We start from the raw sequence: 27,312 nt of genomic DNA, 5'->3' as shown, positions 1-27,312 counted from the left end.
TTTGTGTAACAACCATCCACCGTGTGCTATCAAAGTTTTATTTATGCCTTGTTACACCAAAAGTAAATAGTCAATTCAAAATAAACTAATGACCTGCATATTTTCATATGGGTGAATGAATGTATATCTAAATAGGAAATAAATGGCAATCCTATCTACCTATATTAAAAAAAATAGACAGTCTTTCCAGATTTTTGCATACTAAGGAGAGGTCTGCGGTCTTAAGGTCTCACAACGGGTGACCAGGAAAGCAGCAGTTAGCCCGCAGCATCTTACCATCTGACTCAACTGTTCCTAAATGACACCATTTAAAAGATCTGTAAACACATTATCCGTAGTTATTCTGAGATGGTCCCGATGTTAACCCTAGGATCTACCAGAAAGAATTAGCAGTACAATAGAGAAGAACAGATAATCCACCTGACTATACATGCGCTCTCTTCAGGAAATCAATCCAGGCCTCTGGGGAGCACTCAATTCTCATCAGGTCAGGCCACGCTTTCTATGCAGGAGACCCATGGCATCAGGTGAGGTCTCTTCTAAGTTAGGAGTCTTTGTTAGGCAATGTAACTAGTCCAATTCCTCTCAGAACAGTTCTGCCCACCTCCACTCACAGCATGACACTTAACCCTTCTGAGCACACTGGAGGAGAAGTGAGCAGAGATGTAAACTCTAGCACATTCTTATTGCTGCATTGTCTCAAGTTCTGCACATCTACCACAGCAGTACTGTCCGGGAAACGGTAGCAGTGGCAATGAGAAAATAGACTATTAATTGCACAATTAATAGAAAAGTAAAAATGTTTCAAAATCTACAATAAACCTGTATCCAAAGGAGTGATAGGTGACATGCTGAGCTTTTGTTCTGGGGTCCGGCTGTGCAATAGACTTGCTTGGTCACCTGGCGTGGGTGGGCTCCTTTCCTGCCTGTGGAAGGCTGACTCTGCTACACAGAGCTAGGATGGTTCTGAGTGGTGAGTCACACAAGTCCTTGGTTCTGTGTAGCGGATTCACTCCTTGTGCAAACTTTGATGTAGATGAAGATAAAGTGGTTTCTTGGTCAATAGTTGCAATTTCTTTCTTTTGAAGTCAGTGGGTTTCTTGTATCTGTAACCACAACAGAGAGATGATTGGTTAGAAGCTTCCGCTTGATTGACCCCCACGTTCCATTCTTTGCTATGCCCAAAACTTACAGCTCTATTATGATTGGCCCAGGTTTAATCTCATCCATCTCCATGAAGGCAAAACACTTGGTGCTGGTAAACCTCTTTTTAGGCTTGTAATGTTTGAATTCAAAGAAGATGGCCGCACCTAAGAAATTGAAAGACACATAAACCTCAGGCAGCACCTTCTATGTTAATTAGCTTTCTTTACTCACCAGGACCTTATGAAAAAGCATTGGTTTGCATAAGCTGCAAAGTAACCTGTTAAATACAGTCTGTTGAGGTATGACTATTGGCTGCTAGGGATACCACCATAGTCTCTGCTGAATCTAACATGTCTCCATATCAACAAAGTCTAGCAAACCTTCCTGAACAAGACCGACTCAAGACTAAATTACTAAGGAAGGCTGAGTAGGGTGAGATGGTCCAATGGTTAGAGCGCTTGCCTTGCAAATATGAGGACTGAAGTTCAGATTCCCCAGACCCCATTTGACAGGTAGCCTGCCTGCAATCCCAGCTTAGAAGGAAGAGACAGAATTCCTGGAAAAAAATGGTTAGGAAGACCAACTTTATCAGTGAGCTCTGAGAAATGTGTCTAAATGAGTAAGAAAGTAAATAAAGAATACTCCCAATGTCAGCCTTGGACCTCCATGTACATGTGCACACAAGTGTAGGTATACCTACATATACATGTGAGCCCACACATTAAATACTCATGTACACCACTGTGCCACATAGTTTTATGTTAGCCTGAAATAGAGTCATCTGAAAGAAGGGATCACAAAAGAGAAATGCCTCCATAAGATTGGCTGTAAGGCAAACAAGCCGATAGAGTATTTCTAAAACTTAGTTATTGATGGGGGAGGGCCCAGCCCACTGTGGAGCCGTCCTTGGACTGGTGGTCCTGGTGCTATAATAAAGCTGGCTGAGCGAGCCATGAGACACAATCTGGTAAGCAGCACCCTCCACAGTCTCTGCAGCAGCTCCTGCCTCCAGGTTTCTGTCCTGTGAGTTCCTTTCCTGACCTCCTTCAATGATAACAACCCCATGGAAGTTTAAGCCAAATAAAGAAACCCTTCCTTCCCAGCTTGCATTTCTGTCATGGTGTTTCCCTGCAGCAAAAGAAACCCAACCACACAGAGAAAAAAATCAAACAAAACAAAACAATCCCAGAAAGGATCACAGTCTATAGGGATAAAGCGCACGTGTACTGGGCAGACTGGCAGTGAAAGTTCCTTTTAAAACATTCAAGCTTGACCAGCTTTGCTTCCTCCCAAAGCAAACCCCAATATGTAACTAACATGAGTCACAGCTGTTAAAAGCTGCCTCATGCCTGCTTTAGAGTCCTGAGCTGTGTATTTAACCCCTGCAACTGCTGACACACACATGGAGATGTGCTACGGAAGGAAGGGTACAAAGGCAACAATAATCAAGCACTGACTGAATCAAGGACAAGGAAGTCACATCGTTACACATCTACAAGACCGACAGTTAAGTCCTCTATAGTGAAGGGAAGAACAGTTAAGCTCAGGGAAACAAGTTACCTCACCAGTGTAGACAAAAACTGATTTCTACAAACAGCATGGAAAATAATGTAAGCTCGTGTCTCACTTACTCCCTTAATTCTGCTCTGACCAGGGTAGTGCTGGATCTGATCTTTAAAAACGATAACAGACATGGACTTCAGTGACCACACAGCTTCTAACTGATGTTTAACAATGTTCAAAAGTGTGAGCGGTCCTGGCACTTGGGTACAGAGCATCTCACAAATCAAGCAGAAAAGCCCAGACACTTCAGGACACACTGGAGGAGGGGAGGACGGGGCAGTGGGCACACTGGCCATGCATTTGCCTTCACACTGAGGTGTGACAATACAGGCTACTGGGGACTAACTTCCTAAGCACAGGGCCCTACTAGAACCAGAGAGTTTTAGGATCTCTTCTCATCCCTACACCAACAGCTGACACCTGATTATCAGAGACTCTGGAGCTATCAGGTCACATGCCTTGAAAACCTGAGTCCAAACATGTCTCCATCCTTACTTACTCATGTATATCATAAGAAAACAAGATGTCTTAGTATGCAGACCTCTACTCCACACAATTGTTAAGAGAACTGTAAAACTAAGATATCCTGAGATGACTTCAAGGTTTATAAACAGGAGTGTTCATTAGTCAGAACTATAGTGACTAAAGATTAAGTTCAAAAATGGAGAACAGGAACAGTGAAGTCCTGATATGGTTCAATGATTCGTCGGTATCAGGACAGAGCACAGTAAGGACAACCACTGTCTTCCCTTCAAGTCAGAAATGGGTTCAAAGTAACAGAGAGAAAGCAAGCGTGTGAAGGCACACGCGGAGTTGCAGTGTTCTCATGAACCCAGAACACACGCTCTGACACATACCCTGTCAAGTTCTGGAGTCTATCAGTGGCCTGGAGGTCTTAAAAACACTTTGCTGTGCTGCACCATGCTCATCCATCAGAGTCTGAGGCTGCTTCTGCCACAGGTCTGGCTTTGAGACTCCAGAGGCTGCAGGAATGCTTGCTAAAGGCACTCACTCCTCACACACTTCCTACAGAGCTGGGCATTCAGAAACTGCAGCTGAGCCCGGGTTGTCTGCAGAGAACACTGACATCAGCGGGTAAGTGGCAACCGCCGTGTTTACTGTACAGATTTGTGCTGGGCTGGCCGTGCAACTTCACTGTGCTAAAAGGTGGCTCTTTTCCATCTTCCCTCCAATGAGCTGCACGCTCTGCGTTTCTCTATTCAGTGCAAGTGGAAGGAAAAGATTAGAGAGCAACCTCAGAGTTCCAGCTTCACCTACTCAGTAGGAGAAAAGCTGTCATGGATGTGTGTGTGTACACATGCAGAAGCAAGAGGTTAATGTGAGTATCTTCCACAATCAGTTTTCCACATTGCTTTTTTTAGACAGGGTTTCTCACTGGGCCTGAAGCTAGACTGCCTGGTCAACAAATCTCAGGAATCCATCATCTGTCCTCTCCCAGCACTGGCAGCTGTCACACCTGGCTTTCAATGGGTACAATGGGTTTAGCTTAGGTCCTCCCAGGAGCCATCTCCCAGGCCTACCATTTTAATAGTAAAGAACATATATTCCAGTGTCATTATACAACCAGATAACACACCATCCATTCTCAACATTTAAAAATCACTAATATTTGGATTTCTTCAACTAACCAGGTGACACTGACTTCTACCAGATATGGACTGTGATAGGACCACTGTGTACATACTCAAACGAGTGCTGTCCATAGGAAGACAAAGACAAAGTCACAAACCTTTGGTTAACTTTTCAACGTGTTTCTGGAGCTCAATGTCCACATTAAAATGAACGTAAGTATCTTCTTTTCTTGATGCCACAGGAGTATCTTGTACAGGAGTTAAATCTATGCCATTCAAATCTAGAGAGAAACAAGTTTCCACTTAGGGACAATCAAATTTATAGAGCACCAAAGGCTAAATATCCTGCAGAGGTGGGAGAGGGGAAGGATTTGGGGCTCTTTGTATTAAACCTATGAATTCTAAACTACACACTACTCTCCTGGTCTCTGCTCTTAACACCCACCTTCTCATGGTTTTTGTTGTGTTTTTTGAGACAGGATTTCTCTGTGTAGCCCTGGCCGTCCTAGAACTACATTGGTAGACAAGACTGGCCTGGAACGAAAAGATTTGCCTTTGCCTGTATGTGCAGGGCTCTGGGAACTGCTGCTATCTGGGAGTGTGTGGAAGGAGCTGAACTCAGAGCACGGGAGACCACCGGGTTGGGAAAGTAAGTCTGCAGGAGATCAAATTTGGTCTTTAAGAGAGGAAAGAACTTTCTGTTTCCTGAGGACACATATGACCTCATACAGTTTGCTACAATGGCCCGCTGGCCTTCAGGCCCTCAGGTGCTATTTTGTAACAATGATCAGAGGGTAAGGCTGGGAAGGCCTTAAATCTAGAATGAAGTCAGAATTCCTCAGCTGTTTCAAGTCAGATGGGCCTAAGAGCAGCCAAAAACGAAACAAAACAAGCAAAACCAAAAACCAAACACATGAAAACCCTGTCTCACCAGTGAAGAAATTTATACACGGGGCTTACATTCTAGTCATGTTTCTACATTTCCTAAGACATAACTGGCTTTACCACAACCAGATGGTATACTAAGTTTCTGGATCCAGGAGCCCCACCTTAATCAAAATCTGCATTAGTCTTAACAAACAAGTGTTTATATATTGTTCAACAAAGATATTAATTTGGTAGGTCCATCTGATTATTTCAGTTCTTAAAGGTATTTACACAAAACCATGTTTCAGTTCAACATACATGCAAAGGTAATTTAACTCACTATTTATCATTCAATATTTCATATTTAACTCAAAAATACCTTTCTGAATTAGTTGTATTATTGTATAAATGGTATATCAAACAATATGTAGAGTACAATTACTTTTTCACACTTGATAGCTGGTTATATCTTAAAGTAGTGGTTCTCAACTTTTTTGAGGATCATTTATCAGACATCCTGAATATCAGCTATTTACATTATGGTTGGTAACGTTACTGTTGGGGCGAGCACACCATTAAGTAATTGTGGCATTAGGAAGGTTGAGACACTGACTGAACGGATCACCATCATTAGTTCTGCTAAGAGGACTGCGCATGGCTAGCCAGCTCCCTAGGTGGGTCTGGAGTATGAAGTATAACAAGAAACAAAGACAAGCTCAAAAGCAAAAGTGAGTCTAAGCTATACATTTAAAAATATAGTTATTAAATTATCAGAATCAATCACTAAAAGAGTAAAGATCAATTCCAGGGACTTCCTGTCATTATAAAATGTATCAAAGTGAGTTGCTTCAGACACAGTAGCCACATCTCTAAAAGCAACTGTTCCAAAGAGAAAGCAGCATGGCGTCTGGCAGAAGGAAACCCACACACGGAGAAGGAGTGCTGACCTTTCACGCTGACTGTGATGTAGGGATCGATGCACTGCCCCGCGTCTTTCAGACCAATCTTCTCGATCCTGATAGTGAGTAACGTCATCCCTGGTTCTGATGGCAAGCGTGGCAATAAAGTACCTGGCAACAGAGGAACCACAGGAACAATCAGGCCATCAAAAACTGCAGCAAAAGCACGTTCAGCAAGCAGGAGAGACAGGCTCCCTCGGAACTTAGCAACCAGGCAGGCATTAACATGCTGCTTTCTAGCAATCTCAAACACTGGACTATCCTTTTGGTTTTTAGGATGTTCTTAGGTTCCTGAGTAGGGATAATATGGGCATGTGCCACCATACCCGGTTTGGTGTTATTCTCTGTGAATAAATCCTTAGTTATATGCAAGAAAAGCTGCACTCCACACTCCACAGTCACCATAAGAGCAGAATTATTAAGGCAAGCTCAGTAATGTTCACGTTACTAAAGGAGCCTAATTCTAAGCTGCACAAAATCAATAAAGTATATCCACACAAAACATCTATCAGTACACTTGGAAAGATACACATTACATTTCAATATGAACTTGTAAGAAAAAAAAACAGGAAAAATCTTGTTATTCTGAAGCTTGAGAAGTTTGTGAGGCTGGAAAGATGGCTCAGCAACTAAGCTCAGTGATGTCTTAGGTCAAGCCCCAGTACCCAGAGAGAAGCGCACAACTTCTCAAACTCCAGTCTAAAGGTACCTGATGCCGCCTTCTGGCCCTTGAGGGCATTGCATGAACATGGTACACATACATGCAGGCCAAAACAATTTAAAAATAAAAAATACTCATACACATGAAGAAGGAGGAGGAGGAGGAGGAAGAAGAGGGGGAGGGGAAGGAAGAGGAGGGAGAGGGGAAGGGGGAGGGGGAGGGGAGGAAAAGCAAGCCAGGAGTGGTACACATCTTTAATCCCAGCACTCTGGAGGCAGAGGCAGGCAAATCTCTGAGTCTGAGGCCAGTCTTGTCTACAGATGGAGTTCTAGGACAGCCAGAGCTACACAGAGGAATCCTGCTCAAAATACACAACAAAACTGAAGTGTGTGTGTGTGTGTGTGTGTGTGTGTGTGTGTGTGTGTGTGTATGAAGGAGGGAGGGGAGGGAGGGAGGGAGGGAGAGGGGAGGGAGAGAGAGAGAGGGGGAAGAGAGAGAGAGAGAGAGAGAGAGAGAGAGAGAGAGGGAGGAAGAGAGAGAGAGCATGCGCACACACACATTCAAGAGCATGCAGGGACGAGGAACTCTCCCAGTCACTACTACTCTGTAGGTTTGTATGCACAGACGCCATTATTGGGTAATTCCTAACGCCTCGTTTGCTGCTCTCTTCCTCACGGCTCTGGATGATCTCGTCTTAGAAGTCAAGCTAGAGGAACGCAACGTAAAGCTGCAAGAGCAGCTGGAATGTTGGAAATGTCTTCACTCATCAATTAAACGTGACTGGGCTGCAGCATGGCTCCAAGCGAGTGCACTTTCTCCGCGACCTGAGTGTGAAACTTAGCAAGCACCTCAGTAAAAAGCTGCTCATGGCTGCACTCGCCAGTGAGTGCTGTTGAAGTCCTCAGGCTTGGTTTTCTCTGGTGCTTTACTCGCATTAACCTAGGTGTGGAGAGGCACTGACCTGGCTGTAGCTCGTCTGGTCAATAGGGCAGCACACCTTTCTGAATTAAATCATGCATTTGGATTTTTTCCTTTCTGAAGAGGATGTTGAAATGTCCTTTCCTTATTAAGTTGTAAGAGATCTCTAATATGTTAGAAAAAAACAGCTGAAGAGGGTTTTTCCTTAAAAAAAAAAAAAAGAGTGTACAAAACACAACACACGCATTTACAAAGCCTACATTTTGAGTGCAGTTTGCTGACTCTCACAACACGGAGTCTCACATGGACACGTCTGTGGGTGGCACCACACATGAACGGCGTGACTGACATGCTAGGGCACTGGTGGTCCTTCTGCCCTACTCAGGCCTCTAATCGCTCTCCCGGAAGACAGCAAGCGCTGCTGTTGTTTACCACCACAGACAGACAGGCTGCTTACACTCTGGTCTCTCATGGTGTCTTCTATGAGAATTTCATGCTAGGACAGTCAAATTTCTTAATGCCTTCTTTCATAGTTGATGCTTTAATAAAGTCTATATAAAATTGTGTTTAACGCAACAGTAATAATGGTCCGTACACCGCAGACACTAGACATGCATGTGCTGCACGTACAAACTTGCAGGCACAACACTCAGCATGAAATTTTAAAAATGAGTAAGTCTAATAAAATTTTAAAAAATAAAGAAAGAAGCATCTGTTTTTAGAAGCACAACAGACTAGAACTAATAATGTCTTGTACCTGAAACGGACCGCCAGTAGTAACAGCAACTGTGTGTGATTTCCCTAAAGTTATTATATTCACAGGGAAGGAAGATCTTCATCCAAGCTTGTCCACAAATAAAAACAGCTCGGTGTGTATCCTTTACTCCTCATAGGTAAAGGTGCACCAACCACAGTCTGGTTACAGGCTGATTATGTAGCATAGACACAGGCTGATACTGCAGGCCTAAGGCAAAGCCCATTTGCAAGGCTGACCTGTGGTGATTTCTGGGATCTTGGATCTGATGAGGACTTCCATGTGCCCTGCTCTTCCTTATCCGCTCAACTGTGTATGAGAGCAATATGCTTGTGTAACACTCTTTCCTTCTGAAACCTGTGATTCTGGTGGATGGCAGGTAGAAGGTAACTGTGTCTAATTCCTAATAGCAGCTGTGAACTGAATCTCTGTGTATACATTTCACTGTTCACAATGTTGCCACAACTTTTTACAGTGAGAATTAAATGCTGCCTCTGTGGCTGGCTGCACAGGGAGAGGGGTTTTGGAATCTGTGTTGAGAGATTCACAGGCATTCACAATTAAAAGGTGAGACAAGAGAGCACAGGAACAAAATTAGGCAAAGGCCAAGTGCGTGTGCTGTGTAAGGATGCCCACCAGGAACTCTTGCAGAAAAGGAGTCAGGAGGTCCTGCTCCAGCACCACCTTCTTCATCTTCTTCAAATTCCAAATTCTCCTCTTCACCAGGTGCTAAAATCCGTCTAAATGGAAAAGAGAGAGAGTGAGAGAAGAAAAACCCTTAAACAATGAGTAATAGATAATACTCAGTACACCAGCGAGACCTCAGAACAGCTCCCAGGATGGTAGGTGTGTTAAGAGCACTGTTACCAATGCGGATACCAACCATTAGCAATGACACCAAAGTGTGTAAAGCAACACAGCCCTCTGAAGACCAGGAATGAAGAAGACAGTAAGGAAGAGGGTAAACGTGATACCTTAATGGGATAGGCTGGACATCAAACGGGAACTCTTTATTATATGTAAGAATGTTCTTCAGGACTGTAATAAAAAGACAAAGAAACATCAATTTTTCTATGAAAACCAAACATTGTAGCTCAGAGAGCTAATTTTTAGTCATTTTTGCCAAGCACATTTAAATATATTTTTAAATTTCCAGACTCTTTCAAGAGCTACTATGCATTTGTTTGCAGACAGTCTGAGGAAAATTAGCCCCCCAAACCTTTTTCTACTACGTACAAGGTCCTGGGTGAGACATGAGGTACCTCCTCCCTGTACTGCTTTAATTAAGGGACTGACATTAAAGATTACAATCAGTGAAACACAGGAACATATTTTATTCTGTCTTAAGTTTTCTGTTTGATATTACCAAACTGATATAGTCTGTATTAACATGGTTATACTTACCATATTCCTTTTATGATAAAACTTACTGTGTATCTCCATATATTACAGATATAGACAAAGGAGTGTTTATCTTCCAGAGAAGTCCTAGACAACACAGTCCTATGTCCTGGCTTACCCCTAACAGCTCCCTTTGGGCACAGAAGATAGAAAGAGATGCTCTGTGGTGCTGCTGCATCTGCAGAAGTGCTTTACCTCCAGCCTTACAGGTCCCCATAATACACTGCAGGAACCCACGGCATGAAATGGGCAACACAAAAGGCTCTTGTGTCTTGGTGCTCAACACACTCAGCCTTTACCTCCCAGAGGGCACCAGTGGCAATGGCCCGACATATTACGGTGACTGTCGGTTGTTATCCAACTTCTTCTATGTGTGCTGAGTCCAGTGAGAAAAGAAGTCAGCAGCCACAGTTCTCACTGATTTGCATCCTCTCTCTTCAGCTCTTACCTATACCCTTCTACCATCTTTCTTCTCTTAGTAACTGTGAATTTACTACCCACAGTGTTTTAGACTTTCCTAGGATGCACAGCGATCAAGAACTCCTAAATAGATCTTAAACCAAACTCAAGAAAAACAGACAACAAAACGTCAACAAATAGACCAGATATCACATAAATATGAACATGCTAGAGGACAGCAGAAGAGCATCACACGACGTTTTATTTTGTCTCGAATAAAATTGGAGCCTCAATGGCATAAAACTGCAAAGGTGTCAGAAAAGTTATTCTTCTGATGTCTTGCTTATGATAAAATTGTATTGCATGTATTATTAACATATTACAGAACTAGATTCAGTTCAGCTTCTTCCTAAGGGAAGTCTTCAGACATGAATACTGGCTGTGGACAGGTTTTAGACTGACACAGACACTCATCAAAAACTCCCATTTGGACCTTTTCTCCAAACTGGAGAAAAACAGACAATGAATGCCAATAAGTAAAGAAGCTCACGTACGAATGTGGTTACTGTTAGGATGGGTACTGTGTGAATGGGTAGAGACATAGCAGCAGCTGAAGTCAGTGCCTCAAAACTAAGTTATAAAAAGACATTGGAGCTGTGACCCAGGATGGAGCATGGTCCACAGCCCCTCTGGGGTCAGAGCTGTCCAGTATTCCAGAAGAAGCAAGAACAATGGCTCGGAGAAGGTAGCAGAGCTTTGGGGTGGGGGTGGCAGTGGGGGTGGGGAGCTTCTTTGTGAGAGAGTTTCACTCAGTATCTCAACCTAGAATTCACTATGTGACAGTGCCTTACCCTGACCTCATGACAATCTTCTCACCTCAGCCTCTTAAACAGATATATCCCACCACATCCAGCTTGAGTCTGGCTTCTTCAAATAATACAAAGTTTACAAGCAAGAAAAAGTTATCAGAAAACCAAAGTAGGTTTAAATAAAATCCAGCTCTACAGTTCCAACGAAGAACACCTGTACAGCTATGCTAGAGTAACAAGTCTCCCGACCCTAGAGAGGGATGCCACCTCCTTCCCAGATGGCTGGATGAAGGGGAAGTAGAAATGCGCTGCTATGTGGGGCTCAATGCTCATCACAGTTTTCTGTTGTGACTGAATAGACTCCTATGTTTCCTGCCTCACAGAGAAGTTCTGCCTTTTCAAAACATAACAATATCCCTTCTGAACTTGATGGTTCAGTAACCAGCAAGTACTCACTTAGTATTGTGGGGACACTAACAATGGGAGCGAGGATTACAGCACGTGTCATTTATAGTGGAGATGACACAGAAATCCTATTTTATGATAATGAGAAAAAGCCAACCCTCACACATATAAAAGAAGTTGAAAGCTACATTAGTACAAAGAACATTTTCCCTTACCACAAAGGGTTTCATGTAGGTTAGGCTGGCCTTAAACTCCTTACATTGTTGAAGTTAGACTTGAATTTCTAATCCTTCTGCCTCCATCTTCAGAGTGGAATAATAATAGGCATGTATTACCATAACTACACATATTTTGCATCTTGTAAACTTCTTTTTTCGGGTATCAGTGCTTTGGACGGGAAAAACAGTGGAGAGATGGCTCAGCGTTTAAGAGCACGTACCATTTATTCTTTGAGAGAACCATAACTCAGTTCCAAGCGCCCACTTGGGATAGTTCACTCAGTTCTAGGGGATCTGAGGCCTGTCATGGTCCCTGAAGGCAATGTGCTTCTGTATAAACCAACAGTGGAATGCTCCCAACGGCCTGCTTCCATAAGCCAGGCTCCACGGATTTGTACCTGCTACCTCTTATGTACTTCGTGCGTGTGCACTGTGGAGGTAAGAGGACAACTTTTGGGAATAGACTCTTTCCTTGCTCTATGTGGGTCCTGGGGATTGAATTCTGGCAGTTAATGGCAAGTGTCTTGCACTCTGAGCCATTCTGCTCTTCTCAGGCCTCACTAAGTGTTTTTCACCCCCTTAATTAGACCACTCACAGGGCCTTCAGTTTCATACACTCACAAGCACTCTGACCCCCATGGTACCCTCTGTGCTCCTAGCCCTTCTGACTGTGGGAATGGACCTGCTATCCCCTTGCACTTCCTGCTCTAAAAAAATGACACATGTGGAGATCACATGTCCATGTAGCAATGTATCAATCACTTCATGTGGAGATCACATGTCCGTGTAGCAATGTATCAATCACTTCATGTGGAGATCACATGTCCGTGTAGCAATGTGTCAATCACTTCATGCAGACAAAGATGGAAACTACTTTCCCTCTGAATGGCTGGTTTCTAAGCTATGTAAGAAGATTCCCTCTTAAGACACTCAAATCTATTAAATACAACACACAATTGCCACATTTCTACTCTAAACAGAGCACTGCATAGACTACGCATGGGGAGGCCAAAGGCTCTGTAAGTGTTCTGAGGAATAGAATAAATAGACTGGGGAAAGCCACACACTCTGAGAGTGGAGAGGAGAGGAGAGGAGGGGGTGGCTAGTTCAGGCTTGGGAAAGTACAGAAAGCTTACAGGAAAGGTGAATTTCTGTGGCCTCTAAAGGATAGGTCATTGGAAAGGAATTTTATTGGGGTTGGGGAAAATAGGTTGGAGTAAACAGTACATCCTGAAGAGAAAAACAAAAGTTACTAGAATTACTACAATCACAGGTTTAATATGAACTTTGGACAGGAATGTCAAGAGATTAAAAAACTTCTAAGGAAAGAAAACATGAGCAAAATGAATCACCTTAGTCTACCATAGTGAAAGCCACTGTCAGTATTTTTCCTCAGAAAAGCATAATCAAGGGAAAACTTGACTAAGAATAGTTCATCTAAAATGTTATTAAACACTGAGTTGCAGAAAATATTTGAGAGAAATAACTCATAAGTGCGTAACTTTGATAAACTAAAAATTACAGAGTATATCCTCCTGAGGTAACGTAGACATAGCTATGCTCCTTCCAGAAAAACAGCAAGTTAATCAGCAGAAGTGTGGAGAAGGGTCCAGCAGAGTGCTCACTGTGTAAGTAAATGTGCTTGTTGCTGGTTCCAAGGACCTGGGTTGGATTCCTGGAAGGAGAGAAGCAGTTCCTATAGGCTGTCCTGAAGTTATCCTCTGATGTCTACTCAGATGGTGAGCCTTCAAGCCTTCCAGATAGGTAGGCAGACAGACAGACAAAACAGACAGGCAGGCAGGCAGATAGACAGACAAGCAGACAGACAGGCAGATATGGATATAGGTTAAGATAGACATAAAACAACCTTTTTAAAGTCAAGAAGGTCAAGTGAAAAGCATTATACAAATTCAAATATAATAAAATGAAGGCAAAGCTAGTGGTGAATTACTGTAGTCCCTGTACTTGGGAGGCTAATGCAGGGGAGAATGGAGTTTCAGACAAGGTTGAGCTACACAGCAAGGCCTTGTCCTCTCACCAAAACAAAGCAAAATAAATCTAATGTAAACCTTTAAAATATAAAGAAAAGCCTTAAAAAAGAAAAAAAAAAAGCAAGCACAAGGAACAGCAAGGCACTCTTAATCTAATTTTCCACTAAGGCATGAATCCATCGTGCTCAGGAGTTAGAACTAGACAGAAAGCTGTGGCATTTAGGATTAACAGATACCAAACCCACTCCCAACTCTGCAAGCACAAAGGCCCAGACAAGCATCAGAGCTGTTATTAGCAAAAGGCAGCTGAGAGGATTTCTCCAAATGCCAAGTCATACAGTTGATAACTCTTAAAAACAAACGAGAGAGAGAGAGAGAGAGAGAGAGAGAGAGAGAGAGAGAGAGAGAGAGAGAGAGAGAGAGGGGGAGGGAGGGAGGAGGCAGGCACTGGGAGGGACTGTGGACGAGGATTACAGAGAGGTACTGGGGAACAGTGTACAGAGAGGTACTGGGGAACAGTGTACAGAGAGGTACTGGGGAACAGTGTACAGAGAGGTACTGGGGAACAGTGTACAGAGAGGTACTGGGGAACAGTGTACGTCTTCACAGACCCCACCTACGAACAGTTCCCTACCTACTCCACCCCTCCCCTTTGTCTCTCTTGCAACCCTAGTGGACTAACCAAGGCCTTGTTCCTATAAGCCACATCCCCAGCCCTCTGCAAGATTCTTAAACTGTGTTTGAAGCAAACAAAACCCAAAACCCTAACTGAATATAGTAATTGTAAAATGCCAGACTCTTACTTCTTTTTTTTAATCATTTAAGTTTCCTTAGACCGAGGCACCCTCATCCCGATGAGAGCTGTGACCTTGGCGTATTTGTGTGTTTGCTTCTCTGTGGCTCTGGGATGCCTCACACATGCTGGGTATGTGCTCTACCAAGGAGACACCAGCCTGAGAGTTACAAGCTTCTTATTAAAGCCACCAGTGTGCTTTTCTCCAAAATACCTTAGGTATAGCCAGTCATGGGATACCAGATATGATTGCATTTGTATAAAATGTTCAGAATACACAAGTCTATAGACAAATTAAATTAGTGGCTGCCTGGAGTTGGAACTTGGAGAAGGTCAGGATTGGTAGAAGTGAATGAGGCTGGTGGGTACAGGGTTTCTGTTGAGGGGATAAAAGGATCCTAACACTGACTATGGTGATGGCCTCAGTGTCAAGACAATACAAAGGAGGAAATACTTCTACGGTATCTAAATATTACTTCAATAAAGCTACTAGTGAAAAACCTGTATAAACTATTTGTTAATGCTTTTTAAAGAGAACCTAAAAGTTCCAGGCATGAGAAAATGTGGTCAGAAAAGATGAAAACTTTTTACATTATTTGATTGGCATTCCTATATATACCAAGTACAGGTAAAAACTATTTAGGAATATAGAATTACAGTTCTTGTAACAAAAAGGCTATGGTCTGCATTATATAAAGTAACCAAAACTATTAAAATGACACAGTTCTTCATGATTCTTGCCATATGCAGAAGGATCTTGCTCGGAGGAGATGAATCTGACCGGGTAACCATTGTGGAAAAGCCAGCAGAATCACAGCAGATCTGTGTCTGTGTTCTTTGTTGCTTCTCTCTACCAACCCAAACAAAACAACAGAAACCTGATCCCTTTCAGTACAGACGCTGCAGTCCTCTGTCTGCCCTGGTCCTTCCATTACAGCACATTTCGCTTCTTCAGTAACTCACATCTGTCTGCCTTTCTCATTTGCTGTGAGTGAGCTCGGACGGCAGCTTGTGAGACTGCAACGAGCAATCTCTTCAGGCCTTTGACCTTTCACCCACGGTGTGGTGTGGAGACACCAACAGAACTGCACGAGTAGGAACTCTGCTCCCCTGATTCAGGCCCTGCCCAGCTAAGGGCTGCAGAGAGGCAGGGACAGTCATTTCATCTCATTCTTCAACTAAGCAGTGAGAGAATGTGACCACAGCAAGATTCCTTCATGTTCTCAACTTTGATTCCCTACTTGAAATCTGTCTTAACAGATGCTCTGAGAACTGTCCTTCCGTTCCGTTCACATACACGTTGAGCCGTGCAGGCCCATCTCCTGGTACTGGCTTTAGGTTCACTGTCATATTCACCTCTGCCCATATTGCAGACATTTCAAGAAAGAGAACGTCCATCTGATCTGAACCAGCCAAAAAGAAAGAGGGAGGGAAAGTGGTGGCAGCCTTTTGAGCAGCATCTTAACCACCAAAATATTTGAAGAAGTTATTTCCTTCAGAAAGCTGTAAAGGAAGAGGAAAGCTAAACTCAGCAAAGGAGTATTCTCTAGCAAGGCCTGCGGCAGGCCACAGTTCCATGCCATGTGGGATGCATGGCGTCATTACCCACGGCTAACATTCTCCCTTAGGCTCTGCTGTAAATGTTTCCCAAACAAACTAGTGTCATAAAAATAAAGGTGAATATTATTTACATCAAACTCTAAGTACTACAAAGATTGCAGGAACTTAAAAAGGACTCAAAGGATGCTACATACGAGGATATTGAGAGAAGACCGCCATCTATGGTAAACCGTTAATGCCTACAATGAATTATTTCCCTGAGAGAGACCACAGAGCACCAGAAGATAAAACTTACTTGGTTCTAGCTTCTTCAGGTCCTCCAGCTTAAACTCTTCTTGGGACTGTGTGGACTAAATTTAAAATATGCACATTACATCTTTTTACTACAAAGACTTCACTGTACCCTATGTCTCTTAAGTGGCAAAAACCAAATATTTAAAATTATTCAAAATCTATTTCTTGCTTTCATAGTAGAAAATGAACAGTGCCAAACTGGGTTTTGCATTTTTGAAACATTCAGGCTAAAAGTAATAGAAAAATTAAAGTTCTATCTTTGACTGCTATAATTTACAAACTATATACTCATGTAAGTATACATGCTACTGACAAACTCCCATAATTGTAAAACTCTTCGGAGAGGACACAGTTTTTGGCATGAATGCCTAATGTTTCTGCAAAACAATCCTATTAGAAAGCTAAAAAACAAAAAAAAACAAAAAACAAAAAACAAAACCACAACAACTACAACACCACCACCAGCAACAACAAACCTTCCACTTGCCTGTAATGCTGCACTTCGCAATTCCAAACATGTTGCAATTTTGCCGATGGTTTTCTGTAGGGATAAAAATAAAAAAACATAAAATCAGGAACTTTCTTTTTAACCAGTAAGAGGTTTCTAGTTCTTTTTTTTTAAAGAAATTAAACTTTACTTCTCTGTAGATCTCACATCCTGCTGCATATAGCAAGTTAAAGCAGCCAGGGCTCCATAACGAGAACCTGTCTCAATCAATCAATCGATAAATAAATAATCAATCTGGTTGCCCATTAATATGTACAATTTGAATGGATTTCTGCATCAGCTAAATTTAAATAGCTGGGCATGGTTACAGGTCTTTAAGCCCAGCACTCAGAGAATCAGAGGCAGGCATGTTTCGGTGAATTCTAGGATAGCCTGGTCCACACGGAGTTTCAGGACCGCCAGGGCTACACAGAGAGACCTGTCACAAAAATAAATAGATTAATTAATTAACGGATTAATTAAGAATAAATACAAATGTTCCAAAACAAATGCCAAGGAATAATAATGCTCACTCAGTCCCATGGGTCCTTCCAATTTGTCTTTTCCAATAAGCCTAAAACTTCCTGAAGCATTTAAAATGTCTGAAGTTATCAGTAGTGCCCTAGCATAATGCAATTCTGACTGAACCAAATCTATCTTATTTGAATACTAAGCAAAGCCGGTATTTACAATAAATGGTCAGAAATTTTACTGTCGGATACGTGTTTAACAGGATATAAAGTGGACACTAATGACTAGGCACAGTTCCTTTTTTCAAAGAGCTCATCTCCCGTCTGACTACAGATGTGTGCAGTACAAGGCTGGGCACGAGCCTCTACAAGCTCCAACAAAGGGAGCAATCCAAGCCTACTGAGACTCAGGGAGACTGGCTGAGGAGCCAAGCAGGGGTTCTAAAACTACAGAGTCTAGGAAAGTAACACAGCATGTTCTCTGGCTTCAGGTCCAGAGAGGAAAGGAAGGGCTTGAAAAAGTAAAGTCATAGATTTCGCTACAATTTCTTACGTATTAAAAAGCATCTAGGAGCTGAAGAGATGGCAGTTAATGAGTACTGGTTGCTCTTGCAGAGGACTTGGGATCAAGGCCCATGAAGGACTTGGCAGCTCATAACATAACCATCTCTATCTTCAGGTGCAGAGATCAAACGCCCTCTTCTGACTTCTGTGGGCACCAGGCATGCAAGTGGTCGACGGACATACATACAGGCAAAACATCCATATACAAAACTATTTTTAAAGATTTTAAAAAGGATTCTATTTGCACTGAGATATATCGATGCATTGGTTATGCAAACCTCTTCTGGCTTCTATGGGCACCAGGCACGCAAGTGGTACACAGATATACATACAGGTGAAACACACAGACACAAAATTAACTGTCTTTTAAATTTTTAAAAAGTAATTCTAGGGGTTGGGGATTTAGCTCAGTGGTAGAGCGCTTGCCTAGCAAGCACAAGGCCCTGGGTTCAGTCCTCAGTTCCGGAAAAAAAATGTAATTCTACTTGTACTGAGATACATCAATACACTAAGTACTTCCAAAGGACAGCTTCTACTTTTTTTTTTCTTGTCCCCTCCTTCCCCCAGGCTGACTGTTTGATTGGTGTTGTTGTTTTTTAATTACAAAATCTATTTAATTTAGTACACTTAACACCTAAGATAAAAATGTAGTTCAACAATTGGGGGTTCACTAAAAAACTCATGTTTTAAAAAAGATTTATTTTTATTTCATGTATATGAGTACACGGTAGCTGTCTTCAGACACATCAGAAGAGGGCATCAGATCCCATTTCAGATGGTTGTGAGCCACCCTGTGGTTGCTGGGAACTGAACTCAGTCCTCTGGAAGGGCAGTCGGTGCTCTTAACCACTGAGCCACCTCTTCAAGTCCCCCACTTTCTCTTGTAGAACAAGAGCTTTTTATACAGAACTGCACTGCATAACTGGATAACTGAATAACTGGCAAACGTTATTCACAGCTGCTTTAAGAAATGATGCCCAGCCTCAGTTCCTCGAGGTCAAAATGGTGGGCTCTACTGAAACAGTGCAGAAATATGAGTGAGCAGCTCAAGTCTACACACGTCAGACTCCAAATACAGCAAGACTACGCACTGGGAGCCAGATGGTCCAGGGAACAGAAGGGATAGCTGTGTTTGCTGTGCAAGCCTGCCAACCTAAGAGGTGAGAGTGGAAAGGAAGAACCAATTCCTGAGGACTGTTCTCTCACATACACCTTAATAATAAATAATAGAAAGAAAGAAAGGAAGAAAGAGAGAGAGAGAGAAAGAAAGAAAGAGGAAGGATAGATGAAGCAGCTAGGCAGTGGTGGCACACACCTCTAATCCCAGCACTCAGGAGGCAGAGGCAGGTGCATCTCTGTGTTCAAGGCCAGCCAGGTCTACAAAGTGGTCAAACCTTCCCACCCCCACGCCCCTCACCCAGCCAAAAAAAAAAAAAAAAAAAAAAAAAAAAAAAAAAAAAAAAAAAAAAAGACTGAACAGTGAAGGTAAGCTAAGTCTAACTGCAGACTTAAATTATTAGCACTCATTCAAAAACTAATTGTTCATACATAGTACAGTACAGAAAATCTAGGTAAATGCTATTTTACTTTGTCATTGCCTAGGGAAATTGATAGTTCAAAAGATCAATTATGAGAAAAGGTAAAAAAAAAAAAGTAATTGTGCTATATATATATTCAATTTACATAAGGAAAAGTCAAACATATATAAAGAATATAGCCTCACTTAATCCAAACTTAATTTTTTAACATTTAAGTAACTAGTCATCTTCTGTCTACCTGGAGAGCGAGAAAGTGAGAGAGTCAGAGAGACAGAGAGAGAATGAAGAGATGCAGGTAGAGAAAAGGAGATAGAAAGGGGGAATCCTAAAAATATACAACAAGCACATAGTACTGAATTCTCTTTACCACTAAGTTTGACTCAAAACAGGGAAAAGCTTCCTAAGTATCATCAGGATGCTGTTCTATGTAGAAACTTACATGAAAAACCTACTGTACCAAGTAGGGAATTCAATGGAATGAAGCACCTGGAAGCCTTCCACCGGCTGGATCAGTTGTCATCCACCGGCTATTACATTACAATCAGTTGTCATAATAACAAGACTGTTGAGAATTAAAATGAATGCTCGGTAAACTAACCTTGAACAGGCTCAAGGAAGACTCATAAGCCTTCCAGGCATGGTGGTATGTGCCTTTAATCCCAGCACTTGGGAGGCAGAGGCAAGTGAAATGCTGTGAGTTCAAGACCATCCTGGTCTATATAGTGAGTTTCAAGACATCAGGGCTACATAGTGAGAGACCCTGTCTCAAAAACAACGACAACAACAAACCCACCAACAACAGACATGCCAAGACGGACAAAGAAAAGCCCATGAGGTTCCAGCCCTACACGAAGAACTGAGGCAACTGAGGAATACTGAGAGCAGGACAGCCTTGCCCAGGGAGGAGCCCGCCAACTGGTTATCCAATAGCAAATGATAGCCCTGAAAACACATTCGATAGCATTGCAGCCCTTTCCTTTCAGTGGGAGTCACATGCACCTAGAGATTGCTTTATAGTACCTTTTGCTCTTCTGTGAATTCGGAATTATTGTGTTGAGCTTGGGCTTCCTTCTGTAAGTGTCTTGCTAATCTGTAAGAAGAAAACATTGTTTAGAATTGAAAGCAAGCAGGCTATCTCGACAGCAGCACGATGATACAGCTCAATCTTTTAAATACAGCGAAGCACAGTGCTTTGTTGTAATGATGCCAGTCTCTCTCACCCTTAGACACAAACTCTAAATATGCTACTTCTCACGTTTCACTGCAGAACTGGAGCTAGGACAGTAAAGTAAAACGCTAGGGTTGGGGAGGCTCTCAGGGAACACTGCATCCAGCTTTCCTCAGCATGAACGGTCTCTTCTGCAACTAGCCAGAAGACGGTATCCAGACTCAGTTTACACTTTCCAACTGAGCGCCAAGAGCTGGGCTGACTAGAGGTGCTTTAGAGATCTAGTATCGACCTGCTGTCTAGTCCACATCCAGATTACATCCATGACAAAGTTCAAACACTCTATCAAAATCTACTTGTGGGGTTGGGGATTTAGCTCAGTGGTAGAGCGCTTGCCTAGGAAGCGCAAGGCCCTGGGTTCGGTCCCCAGCTCCAAAAAAAAAAAGAACCAAAAAAAAAAAAAATCTACTTGTGAAGGTACTTGTTTTGGGGGAAAATCCCAACATTCATAAACAGAAATCACTGGTTGCCACATTGTCACCGTACTGTAAACAGCAGCTACGGCTGGGGAGAGGACTTCCATGGAGTCTCATGGTCCAAATGTGATCCCCAAGGTCCACAGGAACCAACTTTCCCAAGTTGTCCTCTGACCTCCACACACATGGTACACACATGCCTGCAAGCAGCAGGTAGGTAGGCTCTCTGAGTGTTTTCAAGGTTGGATCAATGTTACTACTCTATTTGTTAAAGAGTATAACAAAAGGACTGACATTTAAAACACACACACACACACACACACACACACACACACACACACACTGAGAGAGAAAGAGAGAGACAGAGAGATAGAGGGAGAAAGTGGAGGGAGAGAGAATGGGAGAGAGACAGACAGAGACAGAGAGAAGGGGGAGAGAGGGGGAGAAATAGACAAAAAGAGAATGTCTAGTTTGGGCAAAATGGTTTGGATATGGGTTTTTCCTGAGATGTAAAAATGGCCAATAAGAACATGAAGAACTCTATATCACTGGTCATAAGAAAGGTATACCAAATGACAGGTTACCACTCACAACCAGAGATGAGCCACATGATTTAAAAAAATAAAACAAAAGGAGAAAATAACAGGGATTGGTGAGTGTGGGAAAAAACCAGAACCCTCATTAACAGCTGATTCAAAAAGAAAACAGAAAATGGTACCAACTGTATGAAAAGTTGGGTGGTTTACCAAATAATTAACTACAGACTTACCACATGACCTAGCAATTTAAACTAGTAGGTATACATCCCAAAGAATTCAAAATATATGTTCACATGAAATATTTTTACACACACATGCATTATTCACAACTGAAAAGCAGAAATAACTAAAATGTTCAATGACTGATGAGTGAATAAATAAAATGTGGGACAGCCATTCAGTGAAAGCTTTGTCACTAAGGCGGGGAATAGCTTGGCAGTTCAGAGCGCAGCTTACTCTTGCAGATGAGCCAGGTTCAAGTCCCAGCACCTATTTGGCAATTTACAGCCATCGTAACTCCAGTCCTAAGGGTAAGCAACCCTCTTCTTGACCTCTGTGGATACCAGGCATACATGTGGTACACGTACATACATACAGATAACACAAAACACTTACACGCAAAATTTTTTTAAAAGAAATGTTATCCAGTCAAAAGACTGAAATTAAAATAGCATGCTATTATATGAACTTAAAAGATATTATAATAAATGAAAAAGGCCACATTAAAAGACTATGATTCCATAGAAGTCCAGAGTAACAAACCCATTGAGACAAAACAAAAACAAAAAACAAATAGTAGCTGCTTCTACATATTTATTTCCTCCCAAAGCTTTTCCCCAAAGTGTTATTAATAAGCTTTCGTGAACTTTATATGAGACAAGATATATGGAAAAAACTAATATGGCCATTTTCCTTGTTCAGGGAACCCTGAGAACTTTCCATGTGCAAGATAGTTCAATGTTTAAAAACAGGCAAAAGATCTGCATGGTACACAAAGACTTACAGAGAAAATATAAATACGAAAAGATACTCAACAGTATCAGTCGTTTGTGTAATGTAAACTAAGACCAGTGAGTGCGCTGCACACCCTCCAGAAGGGCTGCAATTAGACAGTAACAATTGCTAGATATGTGGAAGAAGGAAACTTCCCACTGCTGCCAGAAATACGAAATGCTATCCCTACTTCAGACAATAACTTGACAGGTTTCTTTTAAAGGTCACATATTTGGCAAAAGGTCTAGCAATTCTACTTATTGGCGTCTATCTTCATGGAAGGAATAAAATGCATGTACACACAAAGAATTACAGTGGCGGAGAGATTGCTCAGTGGTTAAGAGTGCACAATGCTCTTGAAGAGGATCCAAGCTCCGTTCCTAATATCCATGCCAGGCAGCTCAGAGCTACCTGTAACTCCAACTCCAGGAGATCCAAACTTCTGCTCTCCAAACTTCAGGTGCACAGACCCCATTAATTAAAAATAAAATAAAGGGGTTGGGGATTTAGCTCAGTGGTAGAGCGCTTGCCTAGGAAGCGCAAGGCCCTGGGTTCGGTCCCCAGCTCCGAAAAAAAAAAGAAAAGAAAAAAAAAAAAAGAATTGAATGGAAATGTTTAGGGCAGCATTGCTGATAATAATCAAAACTTGAATGTCCACTAAGTAGTGAATGGGCATACAAAACATGGTACACTTATACAATATAACATTTTGTTTGCTAACAAAAAGCATGAGACATGCCAAATTAATCTTAAAGATTATGATAAATAAGCCGCTATAAACCCAAGTTAGGTTATTATTACATGAAATGTCCAGAAAAGACAGCATTATGGAAAGAGATCATAGATGAGCAGCTGTTAGGGACTCAAGGATGTAGCAGAAATGCAAATAAAGGAGCACAAGGGACCTTCCGGGGGTAAGGGGAATGTTCTAAACCCAGGGTAGTGATAGCTTCACAATCTGGTAAGTTTAACTTTAAAGATCATTACATTATACATGCAAAATGTGTCAGGTTGGTGGTGTATAAGTTATGTCTCTATAGTTTTTAGTTGTTGGTGGTGGTGTTTTGTGTTTTGAGACAGGGTCTCACTAGGTAACCCTCCCTGGCTAGCCTGGAACTGGCTGTGTAGAAAATGCTAACCTCTATCTTGCCTGCCTTTCCTCCCAAGTGCTAAAATTTAAAATAAAGAGCAAAAATTCTTTAAAAGCCTAGGTAAAAACACATACATACATACATACATACATACATACATACATACACGCATGTGCATGTACATGTGAATGTGCCCAAATTTCATGGCAATCCTAAAAACAAATGAGACCTCATTCTGTGCACCAAAGAAGACCCTACACGCTCTGGATAATCATATGAACAAATGAGAGTTGATTAGTACTGAGGCTAAGAAATGAGTCCGATATCGCTCTCTAGGGATTGGAGCGAGTGATGGCTCCACAGCTAAGAGCACTTGCTGCACAGTCCTGAGGGCTGAGGTCTGTCAGCAGCCACACCGCTGGCCACGTATCCCTGGCACACCTGTACACCAGCATCGAGGAGGAAGAGACACAGCACTGCCTAGATGTGCTAGCTTCCAGCCCAGCGGAGAGATTTTCCCTCAGAAGGAAAGTGGGGTGGTAGAGGGTGTCCACTGCACACACAGGGGCACATAACTTACATAAAGGCAAAGCAATCTATGTTATCCTACAAAGGTGCCCACAAGTAAACAGGACTGCTCTCAGGAAGTGTCTTAAGGACACTTTAAAGCCCACAAGTGACTGACAGGAACCTTGTCCTCTCTATAGACAGAAATTAGTGTATCTCAACCATCAATAGCGAAGAAATACGTTTTCTCTCCACCAGTTCCAGGCAGATACACTGCAAATAAAAATTACTGTGAACAGACAGGTGAGATGACGCAATAGATAAAGCTGCCAAGTCTGATTACCTCAAGTCAATCCCTGGGTAGTCATGGCTTCCACATATAAGCACCAGGCACACATGTGATGTGCAAAAATACCCAAACCACTCATACACAAAAAATAAATGTAAAAACAAAATATAGTATTCTTAAAGTTAATAAACAACCCCTCCAACATACCCCCATAAACCAGCCTCGGTATGTTGTATGTCTATAAAGACAGCATGGTCACCCAATCAAAAGGTCTAATTATCGGAGGCCTCTCCCTTCATTCTTGATATCTAGCTAGTGACTACTTCTCACATTATCACAATCTTCAACTGGCCTCCTGTCTTTCCTCCCAAAGAGTGTGTTTAAAAAAAAAAAATGAGAAAGGCAAAGTGCTCCTCTTTCTGGTAAATTAGAAAAATGTAAATGCTTGGCTTCATTTATGTGTAGCCTGAATGTTACAAAGTTTGGCCCAGTCGCCATGTTTCTACTGAAATCTGACAGTGTAGTCTTATAATAATTGGAAGAGTATTCTACAGCTCTCTAGTACAGTGGTCAGTGTGGAGACTCAACAAAGGATTTGCATGTGCCTGTTACTCTCATTCCCACTAGGCAGCCTGCATGTTCAAGCTTCCTTTGTAATTTCAATTAGACATGGTATTCTCCACTCTCCATTAGGAGGTCTGCTGCCCAGTACCAACAGCTGCTAGGTCCCACTGCATTACAAGTGAGAGGTGGCTTTGCATTTCAGCATATGACACTTTCATTTCTATAGAGGGTGATGCTCACAGATGTCCACCAGCTAACTGATCAAGGTAACAAAACATTATTAACTCATATACCAGCAAAAAGGCACTGGAGTTATAAAAGCAAAACTAAACAAAACCGAAAACAACATCTCCCTTCCCCCAGATTTCAAAGGTATCATGTAGTGATCCCAGTTTTCTAATTTTCTAAAAAGAAATTCTATCCCTAGTGGACCACTACAAAAACAAATGAAATCACATGAGAATCCAAAATATATGTTAGTAGTTGTCTGACACAGCAAAACACCCAGAGCCCTGGGGTTTTGAACCTATGGACCATTCTATTCGTTAAGATGGGCAGAGTATCTATATACCTAAATTATCTTACATACTAGACAACAAATAGCTATTGTAGGAATAGAAGTTTTGTACCAATTCTGTATTCTTTCCAGAAAGGGAGATGAGAATGGTTTCAGTTTGAGAAACCTCCAACAATAACTTACTTTAAAACTGAAAATTAATGATAATGGCTTGCAAACAATAGCATTTTAATGGGCAGCTACTTTTAGTAGGAAGTCCAAGAAACTAAGCAAGATGTTTATACAGGCTTTTTGTTTTGTTTTAATTTTAAAAGCATCCCTAAAGCTGGGAGGCAAGAGAAAGAAAAAACGAGACTTGGGTGGATGAAGGAAACCATTCCTCACATGTACCCTGAAGCTATCTATACATTGTACACAGGAAAAGGGGGAGGGACCCAAAGAGGGAGTGGTGGCTTCTGTGCCTGGTCTATTAATTCACATTTTTGCTCCCCTCTATTCATATCCTGCATCGACTCCACCCAAAGCAGTCAAGCGAGAGGGTGGGTGGGACTCACAGCCTAGCAAATAACAGTCCCAGAAATCGAAAACGAAATCGGGTTGGAATTGTGAAAACACCGCTCACTAGAAAGAGGGGTGGAGAAGGAGCAATAGTGTATCGAGCAGGAACCCTTCTCTTGGCAGAAGAGGGATCCCTGGCCCTTCCCTGTGGCAACCTTTACTCCCGCGCTAGCACATCCTTCCTCTCCTACACGTGGAGAGTGGAAGACACACACGCAGAACAAGGCCACTCATCCACGGAACGTGGGCGGAGAGCACAGAAGTATTCCCTAGGGATTTTCAAAGACAGATTTCTTTTTTCCTGGAGGGGTGGCAACCTGGGAGAGGCGACGGGAAGGAAAGGAGACTGCCTTTAGTGCCCAGGACCCGTGAGAAGCTTGATGGGAAGTAAGGAGAGAGCCAGTTAGGGCCCCAGCTACCTGTTGAATGGACCCGGCCCTGTGCAGAAAAAGAAAGGTGCGAGAGCTTCCCCTGAGGGACGGGTGGTTCCTAAGCAGCCAGAGCGGGGCCCGGGGAATCTCAGCCTTGGTGCTTGCGGGAGCCCCACCCCAAGAAGCCTGCGCTGCGGGACACGGGGATGCTAGACCGGAGCAGAAACAAGGGGAGGCGACCCGCTTAGCCAGCTCCCGCGTTTAGTCACTCACATCTGATACTCGTCTATCGCCTCCACCAGCTGGCCCCAAGAGTCGAAGTCGGCGCCTCTCCTAAGACTGGCGCCCCAGCGCTGCAGCAGACTCCGGGTCACCTCCGACATGGCCGGTCCCCGCCCCGGCCCCCTCCCGCCCCTACCCCAGCAAGGCCAGGCTCTAGGGCGCCATCCTCCCCGGGCTTGGCCCTGACATTAACAGGACCAGGAGGAACCGCTAAGGCCACCACCGCCACCCGCCGAGGAGCCGCCCAAACCCATTTGCCGCCACAGCCAAACTTTGCAGCTCCAAGGCGGCCGCCCCGCTGAGACCACGCCCCCAAACCACGCCCCAGTTAGGTTGAGGCCGCCCCAATCCGCTGGGGCCGCCATCGCTACCGTGGCATCCGGCATTAACTTGGGAATCCCAGGCCACATCCCTCCCTTTCTAGGGCCCAGACAGAAGCTCGAGAGGTAAGGGCAGACCAAGTTTAGAGAGGGTAGGGAGACGGAGAGAACCGACGGGGCCGCGACAGCGCGGCAGAACCGCCCCTCAGAGACACGCTCCACCGCCTCCGCAGCAGTAGCGGTCTCCA

The 27,312-nt window shown here is 42.9% G+C and overlaps 1 protein-coding gene and 1 long non-coding RNA gene across 2 annotated transcripts; one reads left to right on the top strand and one right to left on the bottom strand.

Annotated features, from left to right (window-relative positions):
- Aida (axin interactor, dorsalization associated) lies at positions 1-27,308 on the bottom strand. Its single transcript, XM_032914795.1, has 10 exons — positions 26,736-27,308; positions 20,410-20,479; positions 16,818-16,871; positions 16,332-16,386; positions 9,435-9,498; positions 9,097-9,200; positions 6,116-6,238; positions 4,460-4,582; positions 1,193-1,310; positions 1-1,106 (listed from the first exon to the last, which is right to left on the bottom strand). Exons 1-10 carry the CDS (start codon positions 26,843-26,845, stop codon positions 1,010-1,012), a joined length of 918 nt encoding a protein of 305 aa, XP_032770686.1. The 5' UTR covers positions 26,846-27,308; the 3' UTR covers positions 1-1,009.
- LOC116911046 lies at positions 9,189-10,570 on the top strand. The gene is made up of 2 exons (XR_004389307.1): positions 9,189-9,409; positions 9,913-10,570. It is a non-coding gene; the product is annotated as an uncharacterized LOC116911046 (long non-coding RNA).
- Positions 27,309-27,312: the final 4 nt, after the last annotated feature.

This window comes from Rattus rattus, chromosome 10 (assembly GCF_011064425.1).
Source record: "Rattus rattus isolate New Zealand chromosome 10, Rrattus_CSIRO_v1, whole genome shotgun sequence".
NCBI lineage: Eukaryota > Metazoa > Chordata > Mammalia > Rodentia > Muridae > Rattus > Rattus rattus.
Note: the sequence above shows the minus strand (reverse complement) of the source record. Positions and strands in the feature narration are given on the sequence as shown.

What these genes read in the sequence shown, in the direction of transcription:
- Aida (XM_032914795.1), bottom strand. Translation starts at nt 26,845, where the DNA reads ATGTCGGAGGTGACCCGGAGTCTGCTGCAGCGCTGGGGCGCCAGTCTT. An exon ending in AATTCACAGAAGAGCAAAAG is followed by an intron (nt 16,872 to 20,409) that starts GTACTATAAAGC and finishes TTATCCCTACAG; the next exon opens with AAAACCATCGGCAAAATTGC. An exon ending in GTCCAGCCTATCCCATTAAG is followed by an intron (nt 9,201 to 9,434) that starts GTATCACGTTTA and finishes TTTTCCATTTAG; the next exon opens with ACGGATTTTAGCACCTGGTG.